Below are 12,660 nucleotides of genomic sequence, written 5' to 3' on the forward strand. Positions count from 1 at the left end.
CCCCCACTGTATTTTAAGCTAGTGTGTAGATAACTTATCTACACATATGTGTAGGAACCGTTTTCTCATATATATATATATATATATATATATATATATATATATATATATAGTTGAAAGAGAACATGCTCATTTAGATGCTCTGTGTATATATTTTCTTGCTTGAAATAGAACGTACTCCAAAAAAAACTGCCTATATTTTGTTTGTTTGTTTTAGTAGTTATATTTCCTCTTTGGATGCCACCAAAATTGATCATTGTTTTTAAATAACTTTAGTTTTTTTTTTTTTTTTTTTTTTTATTTAATTTATTATGACATTAGGTATCCCACCCCAATTTTTAGGGTGGGAAAATAACATTAGTTTAGTATAGTTTTTCATTTGCAGACGAGGCATTAAAGCACATCTTTGGAAGCCACTAAATTTATCATTGAGCATTTTCCCAAGCAATTTCTGTTAAGGAAATGAAATGACTATAGAAAGGTAATTTCAAGACTATTCACCCGTTAGGGGCACAATATGATTGAAAAGACAATTTTCCCCTTTTTTATTCATTTTACCTTTGATTCATTTTTTTTTTGTTTCCTTCTGCAACTTGCAATTGTTCCTCTCCTCCGCTGGTCAAGCTCTTGCCACTTCGCGGTTCGACGATCGCCATCGCCCTAGAAAAAGAAGAATAGGGAGAAGTGGAAGAAGGAAAAAAAAAAAATTTGAATCGACAAAAAGTCGAAAAAATGGGCAAAGCCAGCTTAAATTCGAAAACAAGGAAAAAATTTCAAAATTAAGAAATTTCGGAATCGACAAAAGGTCGAAAAAATGGGCAAAGTCAGCTTAAATTCGAAAATCAGGAAAAAATTTCAAAATTAAGAAATTTCGGGATAATATTAAATAATAGAATAATTCAAAGATTTTTTGGGGTTTTCCTAAAATTACAGACCAAAATTTCAGGAAAAATGAAATCAAAATTTCAGCCGAAATTATAGACGGTTTCAGGTTTATCCCGTTTCGATTTAAAACCTTTTACAAGGTTTTAAATTTCGGCGGAGACAGAAATTTAGGATTTCCTTAACCGAAATTGCCAAATTTACCAAATTTGGGTAGAAATTTAGGAAATTTTGGTAAATTTTTTGATAAAATATTAATTTTTTTATCTCCTTACAGAATTTCAGCCAAAATTACCGAAAATTTTGGCCCAAAAAGCCGCCATTTTGAGCGCCTTTACCGAATTTTGAGATTTCAGTTAAAATTTCGGTTTTGGTGAAGACCAAAATTGAAAACCTTGTCTTCGGTGGTTGTTTTCTTATAAAAATAGAGCCGGGAATAGCCTTTTCGTGGGATCAAAGTGAATATCATCCACTTTGACAGTAATAAAAGTAATGTATTTCCTACGATGGCGATCGACTGGCCCATATAATTTATTTTATTCATTTTGCCTCCTCTGCTCAGTAACGAGGTACCTCCAATTTTTCAACTACATGCCTTTGCTTTTCGGGCACAGCAGAGGGTGAACAAAAATGAATTTCGATCCCTTCCGAAAAGCAAATTAAAAAGACAGAACAAAGCAAATAGAAAGAGGTGGAATGATTAAAAAAGGTGAGATATCAACCTCCCCTAAATTGTAAACATAAGTCGATGTCAGGCTGAATTTATAGCCCTTGACAATGAACAAAGGTAAAAAAAAAAAAAAAGACTTAAAATTACTGCCAAACTCAGGTTTTAGGGCCTATTTGGATACCTCTAAACATTATTTGAATGATAGAACATTTCCTACACACTTGTGTAGGTAAGTTACCTACACACTAGCTTAAATACATAGGGGCCCACGTTGTTTGGGTGATCCAAACCATTCATTTGAATGGTCCTCACATAGATAGGGTGTTCACAAAAAATCAGATCCATAGGATCATCCCAACCATTCAAACTATGGAGGCAAAAAATGGACTAATTTGTGAAGGTTTATACACGTCCATTTTACCTCCACAAATCGTAGGGTTGGGATGATCCTATGGATCTGATTTTTTGTGGACACCCTATCTCTGTGAGGACCATTCAAATGAATAGTTTGGATCACCCAAACAATGTGGGCCCCCTATGTATTTTAAGCTAGTGTGTAGGTAACTTACCTACACAAGTGTGTAGGAAATGTTTTCTTTATTTGAATATAACCTTATATGAAAATGGTTTTGAAATTAATTATGATTATTTGCAAATAATTGTTACAAAAGTGTTTTTTTTTTAAAAAGGCTTATAAAACGGCATTGGCTCGTGCAAAAGCTTCATTTGAAATCGTGAAATTTAAAACCTTGGTTGTTGAAAGTTTAACATTTTTTTTCATGTGAAATCGTGCAAAAGCTCTCTCTCTCTCTATCTCACACACACACATTTGGGGTTCGGGAAGAAGATGCCACTTGCCAACATCTACTTTTTCTACCATCCCATATCCAAATGCAGTATTTGACTGAACTGAATTGGGTTCCTAAAAGGAGGCATTTCAGAGCACTTCATCCCCTTCTTTTGATTCAAGAATGGCAAGGCCACCTTCAAACAGGATGGAAAGGAAGAAGCCTCACTTCTTCAAAGTTCTCTTGGGAGATTTCTCCCGCCGTCTGGTATTTTTTTTTTTTGTTTCTCTCTATTACCAAATGACAATCTTAGTTTTTGCTTTCTTTGCATGCGATTTTTTTTCCTGAAATGAGTGGTACACTATATTCTCTGTTGTTTCTTCCTGTTGGAACTGGTTTTTTACTCTTACTTTTTATTCTTTATCATTTACCAAGGAAGTTAAAAATGCAAAATAACCTATTATTCTGAACCCAAAATGGTGTGGTGAATTTGTAACTGTATTTAAATTTGCTATGAAATTGATGTTGCATCTGTTTGTTTTAAGGCCCAGTTTGGATATTGGAGGAATTTTTTGTAAAAGTTTGGAAAAGATAAAACTTTTCTAAAATTTTATGCGATTTTATTGATTGAATACACATGAAAAAAAGTAACTTGTGCCACCACAGTTTAAGTTGTTTCAGTGACCTTTATGCATAACGATATCCCTAAAATTTATCATTTCTCTCCAAAATTGTGAAATAAAAGAAAAAAGATCTAAGAAAAAAATTCCTCAAGAAATAATTTTCCTGCAATCCAAACAGGGCCTAACGGTCTGTTTTGTTCTCTGTTGTTTCTTCCTGATTAGTACTATTTTTTTCTTTTTATTTGTGTTCTTTTTCATTTACCCATGAAGTTAAAAATGGACAATAACCCATTATTCTGATCCCCAAATGGTGTGCTGAAACTGTAACTGTTTTTGAATTTGTAGCGGATTCCACCAGCTTTCATGAAGCATATTTCAAAGGAATCATTATTTAAAAGAAAAGCCATTCTAGAGGGTCCTACAAGTAGGGTTTGGCATGTGGGATTAAGCAGAAAATTCAATGGTACATACCTGCAGGATGGTTGGCAGGAATTTGCCAAAGCCCACTCCTTGAGGGTTTCTGATTTTCTAGTTTTTAGATACGATGGAAATATGCATTTTAGTGTACTAATTTTTGATAAAACTGCGTGTGAGAGAGAAGATATTTTTACCAGCAACAGTTTTCAAGAACCCACTTTATTCCATCGACCTAAAAAACCAGGTAAGCCGCCGAAGAAGTCCTTGGATTCTGGTCACTTCGTCTCTCTGCAAAAAGCTTGTGAAATTGACTCGAAAAAACATCCAAGTGACTCGTTTCGAGGTAAGGAGAAGAAACTAATTCGAACTATCTTATTCATAGTTCTTTATGAAGATTTCACCCTGTGAACGAAATAATATTTCATGCATCTTGAATTTGTAATCCATATGAAGAATTGCCGCCAACCTAGGATATCAACTGTATCCTTTGGATGAGTTTTTCCAATTTTCTTCACATAGGTTACAGGTATCATGTATCTTCAATGTTCTCTTGATGTTCTTCCTTTCCTTGCCCAAATAAGTATTCATGTGTTTGCATTTAACAATACTTAATTGCTCCATGAACAGCCCTGCAAATAGTTTCTAGATGCATGTGAAATCCTGGACATGAGATTATCGTTAATTAGATTTTGCAGGTCAAAATTAGAAAAAAGTCACTATTATTTCGTATGTACTTCATGTTTTTTTTTTGAGGAATAATTATCTATTTAGGCAATGTTTGGCAGCCATGAAATTTTTTTCCATGGAATATTAGTTTATCCAGTGGTAGGAAAGGGGCAAGGAGGGTGGGGGAGGGAGAGAATTCAGAGGGCAAGAGTGATGGTGCAGAGTGGCTGAAAAAACACGGAAAAGAAAAACTGTACTCAAAATAGAGTTTTTTCCCTATTTTCAGCCACACTGCACCATCACTCTTGCCCTCTCAGTTTCTCTCCATCTCTCAGTCTCCGTACCTCTCTCTCACCACTTAGTAAACTAATACTCCATTAAAAAAAATTCATGGTTGGCAAACATGGCCTTAAGGTAAAGAATGTACGCAGATATGCTTGACAATTCATTTTAAGTTGACATTTAATGCTTCTGTTAGCTGCTTCCATTTCTAATTTATAAATCTACCACAAGGTTTAGTTATTTTTTGAATGGCAAGAAATTTTTTTGAAGAGAGAAAAGGACAAAGAATAGAGGACCCAGATGGCCATTTAAGAAAATAGGTAAAGCAACAAAAAGAGCAAACAACTAAAAATGGAGTCTAGGGTGAAGAAAGTCAAACAACTCTAAGGAATCTCTGGCCATTCCCGCCCTAGCTAATCTGTCAGCCATACCATTGGCTGATCTCCTCACATGCCTAGAGGTTATAGCGAGTTCGAGACGCTTCTGCTCACTCGAGAATCTCGTTGATCCAAGCGCGAACCTCCTAGTGGGAGGACAACTATCGTCGTGCCACCTAATTATATTCCGGGAGTCTCCTTTAACCAGGAGATTATCCATGAATGGCCTCTTTAAAAGATGAAAGCCCTATAATGCCGCTCTGACCTCTGCCTCATTCGATTTCGATGTTCCAATGGGGCCTGAGAATGCCCTCTTAGTAACTCCTTGGTTTTCCCTTGGAAGACCTCCTACTTCCGCTGTTCCAGGGTTACAAGGGTCACCAAGACGGGATCCATCAAAGTTTAGCTTAAGGGACCATGGGTCTGGAGGTTCCCATTTTAGTGAGGACACTGGCCTCTCCTCATAGCTAAAGCAAATATTTATCCAACAATGCCACAACTGATAAGATATGACCCGAAAGTTCGGGAGGGCTTTGACCCATGTGAGGCAACTTAACTGTGCCCTTGAAGACCTGAGCGTTCCTTTCTTTCCAAAGCACTAAAGTGGCAAGTAACACCACTTTCCAAAGAGTCTTCCCTTTTGAACACCAAGGCACACACGACCACTCCTCCAAAAGATCGATCACATATTTGGGAAAAGTCCCACAATAAGCGAAACTTACGTAAGGTTTTACCCCATACTTCTTTGGCTGTGTAACAATGTAGAAACATATGATGTACTGTCTCCCCAGCTTGGACAGAAAGGGCACAATGCTCCACTATCAACATATGCCACTTGTGAAAATGATCTACAGTGTGGATCTTGTCTTGAAATGGAGTCAACCAAAGGCATTGACCTGGGGAGGCACTGGAATGCTCCACACCCTGGCTAGAAGCGAGGGCCAGAACTCATAGCCAAATCAGAGTAGAAAAATTTGACACTAAGGGCCTGTTTGATTTCAGGATAATTTTTGGGGCCAGAACTTATTCGAGGACAAGTGCTTATTCAGCATTTGTTGAACAACTGTCCTGGACAAAAACAATCTCAACTTATGAACTTAACCTAGAAAATGAGGGCAAGTGAAATTCTAGATGAGAGATGGAATTTCACTTATCCAGGACAAAAAATTACAAGTCCTAAAAAAGGAAAAAAAATCCTAAAACACCCATATTTCATAAAAAAAAAAGCCAATGTACCCCTATCTCATAGAAGATGACCAAAATATCCCATTTCATTGAAAATGTCCAAAATACCACTTTTTTATAAAATGACCAAAATACCCCTATCTTGTAGAAAATGATAAAATTACCGGTATCTCAGGGAAATTGACCAAAATACCTTGCCTTATAGAAAATGACCAGAATACCCTTACAAAAAGCCATTTTAAGTTTGATAAAAATTAAAAAATAAGAAAAATAATAAATAACTAATAATTAAAAAATCCTAGAACAATTTTATGTACTCATATCTCATAAAATTATCCAAAATAGCCTTTTCTCATTGTAAATGGCACAAATACCCTTATCTAATGAGAAAAATGGAAAAATAGTCTTGCCTAAAAATGACCAAATTACCCTTATCTCATAGAAGAAGATAAAAAATATCTTATCAAAAATTTTAAGAAATCCTATTTTATAAAACATTACCAAAGTACTCCTATCTTTTATAAAATGACAAAAATACCATCTTCTTTCATTCACCCCATACCTCATATGGATAAAGGTATTTTGATTATTTTTTTATGAGAGATTTGTAGTACTTTGATAATTCTATGACGGGAATTTTTGTCATTTTTCATAAGACAGGTATTTTGGCCATTTTCTATGAGAAGAGATTTTAACTAGTTTCTTTGAGATAAGGGTATTTTGGTCATTTTATGAGGTAGGGTTGCTCTAGTTGCGGCGAGTGTCCTTCACTTAATCTTCTTCTAAATTATTTATTCCTTGTTAGTATAGCATGGAACAAACAATGGACAAAAATAATTCCAAGATAGAAAACAAAGTCGACAAACATTAGATAAGCTAATTCAGGACAAGCTACCCTTAATAACTGGCACTCCGGGACAAGGCCTTCTTCAAGGTTAGATTTTCCGCAATCAAACAGCCCCTAAATATCCAGACGAGCACCATATCCAAACCCTTTTATCTTCACCTGTCCTTTTTATGAAGCAAGCTTCTAGAGTCCGCAAAAGACTTGCCACCCGATCCACTTCCCCATCGAAGAAATTCCTCCTAAACCTCACTTTCCAAGAGATTCTTCCATCCACCTAATCGAAGCACTCCTTCAATAAGGATTCTTTATCCACCACCACTGTGAATTAGTCTGGGAATGTGTCTTTAAGGGCAAAAGCTTGGCACCATTTGTAATACCAGAATATAATTTGATTGCCTGAATACACTATGTGTCTGATACCTTAGTAGAACTTATGTTTTTGTTTTAAAATATCTTGCCAAACTCTCACTCCACTACATCTAAACCCGTCCTAGGATGGCCATTGGCCCAGTTCAGAATCATAAATAGGCTTCGATCACCCTAGACCACAAATGAAGTCTTTCCTCCCCAAATCTCCAGAGCCATTTCCCCCAAACAGTTTTGTTGACATATTTCAAGCTTCTTATGCCCACTCCGTACTTTATAGGCATGAAAACCGCCCTCCAACTAACAAGGTGGAACTTTTACTTTCAGTCGAACCATCCCATAAAAACCTTTTCTGAATTTGCTCAATTATGTGAACAATACTCATGGGATATTGGAACACTGATAGGTGGTAGATAGGAATGATCGCTAAGACAGCCTTGATCAGGGTTATTTGACCCCCCAATGACACCATATTGTGCTTCCAAGTATCCAATTGGTGCTCCACCTGCTCCTCAATAGGGTCACAAGCATTCTTTTTCAGCTTATCCACGCCTAGAGGCAGGCCTAAGTAAGGTGACGAGAGTTTGTCTACCCTACATCCAAGAACCCTCGCAAGCTCAGTGATAGAATCAGCCTTGATTTACTAAAGTATGATCTCTGAACTGTGATCAACTCATAGCACCATAGAATCGCCTTGAGGTTAGAATTTTCTCTGCTTCTGACAAGCTAAAGATCAAAGTATCATCTGTGAATTGCAGATGAGAAACCACCAAGTTCTGCTCGCCCGACTTAAAGCCTTTAATTAAATTTAACTCTGCCTTTATTGATCAGTCTACTAAGGGTCTCCGCTATGATCACATATAGGAAGTGGTAGAGGGGGTCCCCCTGCCTCAAACCATGCGATGACTTGAAGAATCCTTTAGACGCAAGCTGAAGAAAATGCACCTCCTAATCCATGAGGACCATCGACTTCCAAAACCCATCCTCCTCAGGAGGTAAAGGAGACACTTCCACTCCACTCGGTCATTAGCCTTCTCCATGTTCTATTTACATAATATGCCCTTCTTCCCCTTCTTGACATAGTAGTCCACGATCTCATTTGCAATCATAGAGCTATCAGTTATCTGCTTCTCAATGATCTACCGTAGGTTTATTTAACAATTTTTTTTTATGATGCAGGCAAATATAAGCCATCTCATATACCTGATGGGGTTTTAAGGATTCAAACAGAGGATCTTGACCCACTTGTTAGTGTTGGTGGAAGAGTTCATTATTTGCAAAGAATACAACATGTTATGCCAGAAGAAAAAGGAAAAGTTCATTATTTGAGAAGAAGGCATCATGTTATGTCAGAAGAAAAAGGAAAAGTCCTGGAAACAGCCAGCTCCTTTACCTCTAATTTGCCATTTTTTACGAAAATTATCACTTCGTGTCATGTGCGTAGGGGATTCGTTGTGGTGAGTCTATTTTGCCACTTTTTATGTCTTCAGTTCATTTTCAATTTTTCCCTTTAATCTCCATCAAGCCTATATGTGACGTGAGTATTCTGATAACGTATATATTGTATTGCCTTTCATCATGTAAATATATTTCAACACAAATTATATCATACAATTGTGTTTAGAGGCTAAACTTTGTGGATGCTTTAAAATTGGAGCTATGCGTCTCTGGAGTAAATAAAAATTCCCATCTAGCCCCTCATTTATCATCCTTGGAGCTTCTGTCATCAGTAGCCGTGTCATTTCTTCTGCATCTCCCACTTAGTAGAGAGGTATAAGGGAATGCTGCAAATTTGCTGTTTTGGGCATTGGTTGTATCCCTTTGACAGACAAAAAAATTAAAAGACCTGGTTTGCTCCTATTAACTACTCTTGGATATGTTTTGATTGTATGTCATTTTTAGAACGTGTTTTGAGATTTGCTGATTATTCATGAAGCTTGCATGCCAGTTATTGATGATTATAACACTCTACCCACTCAACAAGTCTAGGGTTCTCAAAGGCTTTGAGCAGGTGAGACCCTTGCTTGGTTTGGACATCCATTTTAAGCAGGTGTTCTGACTTCTGAGTACGATCTACAAATTAATAGAACTTTTTCAGCATTTCAATGACTTAAGTAGTCTCAATATCAAAGAATAAAGCAAAAAATTGGACAAATGCTCAAATAATCCTTTGCAGCTTATATGCTTGAGTGAGGACTTGAAAATTTGGTTAAGTTATATGATTTTTCTAAATGTTCTAATCAAAGTTTGTGTATAGAGTACTTTATATTTTACGCAATGAACTTGGAATAATTTGAGTAAAAAATAGTGAAGATAAGAGGATCAACCAAGCTTTGCATCAGGTGGGCATTTTCCTCAAGAAGAACAAAGTCCAAATTTAGGGTGCTATATGGCATTTAGGATTAAGAATGCTAGAAGTAATACGGTTGTGCTCCGTGAGGGATCTTATCCATGAATTGTTTGGAGATTAAGACTGCTAAATCTGCAATTTCATGTTCAAATTCCTTTTTAGTTTTTTGGTGGTGTTTTTTTTTTGGTCGGGGTGGAGGGTGGGGAGGTTGTTTGAGGAAGTACAAGGGTACTAAATATAATAAGGAGAGGAACTTAGTTGGGACTTTCTGGGTTCTCATTAGCCAAGGATGTTTATCTAGAAAGCTGATAGAGGTCCTCAAGTGATCTATGGTGCTGGTGGTGATGTCTGTATGGGCTTATTTTTGTTTTTATGAAAAAATATCAATAAGAAGTCGTTTTAATTAGTTGGGGCTTAAGCTAGTACAGATCGGTGCTTGGTGAAGAATTTTCTTGTGGTGAATATCTCAAAGAACCATGGGTAATAGGTCCAAATTTCTACATTGGGGAATGAACTGTGAATATTATTTTGTAGTAATGAATTGGTTTCAATGTAATTTGTAAGAACTCTCTCTCTCTCTCTCTCTCTCTCTCTCTCTCTCTCTCTCTCTCTCTCACGTGTGCATGTGCATGGATGTCTCTTTTCTTTTTGTTGGTAAATTTGTAGGAAGAGAAGAGAGGGGAGATTAATCTTGAGATGGGTTGGTCATAATAAACTCTTCCCGCTTCCTGGCTTGCACGGGCAGTTTTAGAATTCATGAGAAAAAGAAGAATAGGAAATTAGCATTCCTTGTGTAGTAATCAATGCTTTAGTTGGTACATTTATCATGATTGACTTGCATGCTGTTGTCTCAGTAACTGTTTTCTACTGATTAGCTTTAACTATGCAGGACATACCAATTTGTTTCGCAAGGGCACATTTTCCTTACAAAAGAGTCAATATTATCCTCCTAGATCCGAAAGGGAAGGCATGGGAAGTGAAGCTGCTTGTTTACAATAGTAATAAATACTCAATATCTCGTGGGTGGACTGCCTTTGCACGGGGTAACAATCTTGAAGAAGGAGATTCCTGCATATTTGAGCTTGTGGGTAAGCTCAAAATGTCTGTGCATATTCTCCGTTTGTCTGAAGAAAATAAGGCACAGATCATATCTCAAGCCTTCTGATGGTTCTTGGTATGCTTAAAGTTATGTATGTAACTAAATACTTCCATTTTGAGAGGAGGAAGATGTTTCTACCCAGACATGGTATGTAACTAAATACTGATGGATAAATGTTCTGTATATATCTTTTCTTAGTTGAAAGAGAACTTACTACAAAAATTGCATACTTTTTGTATGTTTTACTAGTTATATTTCCTTTAAGAATTCTTTTGGCTCACCTGGGCTGTCTTGTGCCTTGCCTGGGCAGCACTGTGCATCTATAGCAGGTACCTGTGTGTATATATATGTAGTTATGCCAGTTTGTGGATGTTTACATTCAACTAAAGACTATGGTTTCTTTTTATTTGATATTTTTTTCCCATTTTCCTGCAAACTAGGTTTGAGAGTGACTTGAGGCCTCTTTTAATGCCACCACAATTTATCCTTATTTGTTAATACCATAAGTTTAGGTTAGTTTTATTTGCAGTGAGTAGCTGAAATTACTGAAGAAAGGTAATTACAGTGAGTAGCTGAAATAACTGAAGAAAGGTAATTTCAAAACTATTCACCCATTAGGGGCATCTTATGATTCAAAATACTGTTTTCCTCTTTTTCTTCCTTTTTCTTTTACTTTTTACATTTCACCCATTTTTATTTATGTTATCTCCTGCAACTGTTCTCCTGAGCCCATAAACCTCTTGGTGCTGCACAGTTTGAAGATCTCCATTACCCTTGAAGAAGAAGAAGAATAAGGAGAAGCAGAAGAAGAGGAAGAATTAAAAGAAAATAAATAAAAGCTGCAAAAGTTGACAAAATGGGCAAAACCCAGCTGAGTTGACAAAAAATCAGGGTGAAAAATTGGCTTAAATCAAAAGGTCAGGTTGAATCAGTAAAAATCCAATTTTGATCTATTTAACTCAATATTTTGATAATTCATAATGATTTTTTTACCGATTCAACTTAGTTTATGGTGATTCAACCCATTTTTTTACCAATTCAACCTGACTTTTCATTTTACTGTACTGATTCAACCCGATTTTTGCTGATTTTAAGGTTTTTTTTGTCAATTTTGGTCAATTCTTCTTCTCCTCCTTAAGACTCGAATTGAAGGGAAACAGTGCAATGAAAACAAACACATGAAGAACCAAAAAAAGATATCAATTGAAGGAGATGACAAGCAGAAGAAAAGGGAGAAGGAGACAACAAAAGAAGTAGAAGAGGGTAAACCGGTCTTTTGATCTTTTTGTCCTAATTCAGCAAGTGTTTGTAATTACTTAGTAAGGTACCCTATGCCATTTCAAAAATTATTATAACTGTTATTTGCAAATAATCATAATTAACTTCAAAACCATTTGAATATAAGAAGAGCCCTTGAATAGAAAGAAGTGCGCTTAAGCTCACAATTTTTTTGGTGCGCTTAAGTGGTTATAATGCCTCCCATTGGTTCCTGTATGTGGGACCCAAACATTTAAACGAATGGGAGGCATTATAACCACTTAAGCGCACTAACACTTCTCTCTTTTTTCTTTTTTTTTTGTAATTTCTTTACCATTTACGCGATTTAGAGGGAAATGATATATGGTTATAAATTACTGAATGGGTTATAATTATAAATTGAAGGTCTTTGTAAAAAATTAATAATAATAATTTCGAATTGCTACGGCTGAAATTATTTTCTTACAATGGGATGAACTCACCTCTGCCTTTTTATTATTTAACCGGCTAAGCCATCAAAGGCATTTACAAATCCTAAAAGAGCTCTCAACTGGCTATTAAAAAAAGAAAAGACAAGTTGAGTTCATTACATTATCAAAACATGGTAGTGCGAATATTAGTAAAGCTAAATTGTTGATTCCTTTCAGTCCTTAATCTCGAGCATGGGATGCCTATTCTTCATGAGATCAAAACCATAGGGTCATCTCATGACGCTCTCTGACATTAAGGGTCGAGATTACACATAGCTGTCGCCGTGTGTGACCCAAAAATTGATCTAAGCATTGATCCCTAAGCCCAGGAAATATATTTCTTGAAGAATTTTTTTTCTGGGAAAATTTTCTATTTCTACA

At 36.2% G+C, this 12,660-nt stretch overlaps 1 protein-coding gene across 1 annotated transcript; it reads left to right on the forward strand.

Moving 5' to 3' along the window:
• The first annotated feature begins 2,299 nt into the window (after positions 1–2,299).
• On the forward strand, positions 2,300–10,988 carry LOC143853038 (B3 domain-containing protein Os01g0723500-like). The gene is made up of 4 exons (XM_077362740.1): positions 2,300–2,607; positions 3,309–3,723; positions 8,283–8,560; positions 10,343–10,988. Exons 1-4 carry the CDS (start codon positions 2,524–2,526, stop codon positions 10,616–10,618), a joined length of 1,053 nt encoding a protein of 350 aa, XP_077218855.1. The 5' UTR covers positions 2,300–2,523; the 3' UTR covers positions 10,619–10,988.
• Positions 10,989–12,660: the final 1,672 nt, after the last annotated feature.

Source organism: Tasmannia lanceolata, unplaced genomic scaffold (assembly GCF_043159265.1).
Source record: "Tasmannia lanceolata isolate RefF3 unplaced genomic scaffold, GAP_Taslan_0.1 ptg000019l, whole genome shotgun sequence".
In the NCBI taxonomy this organism is placed as follows: Eukaryota; Viridiplantae; Streptophyta; class Magnoliopsida; order Canellales; family Winteraceae; genus Tasmannia; species Tasmannia lanceolata.

Excerpts from the sequence above, each read along its gene's own strand:
- LOC143853038 (XM_077362740.1), top strand. The coding sequence starts at position 2,524 with ATGGCAAGGCCACCTTCAAACAGGATGGAAAGGAAGAAGCCTCACTTC. Across the intron at positions 2,608-3,308 it reads GAGATTTCTCCCGCCGTCTG|CGGATTCCACCAGCTTTCAT; the intron begins GTATTTTTTTTT and ends TTGAATTTGTAG. Across the intron at positions 8,561-10,342 it reads TGCGTAGGGGATTCGTTGTG|GACATACCAATTTGTTTCGC; the intron begins GTGAGTCTATTT and ends TTAACTATGCAG.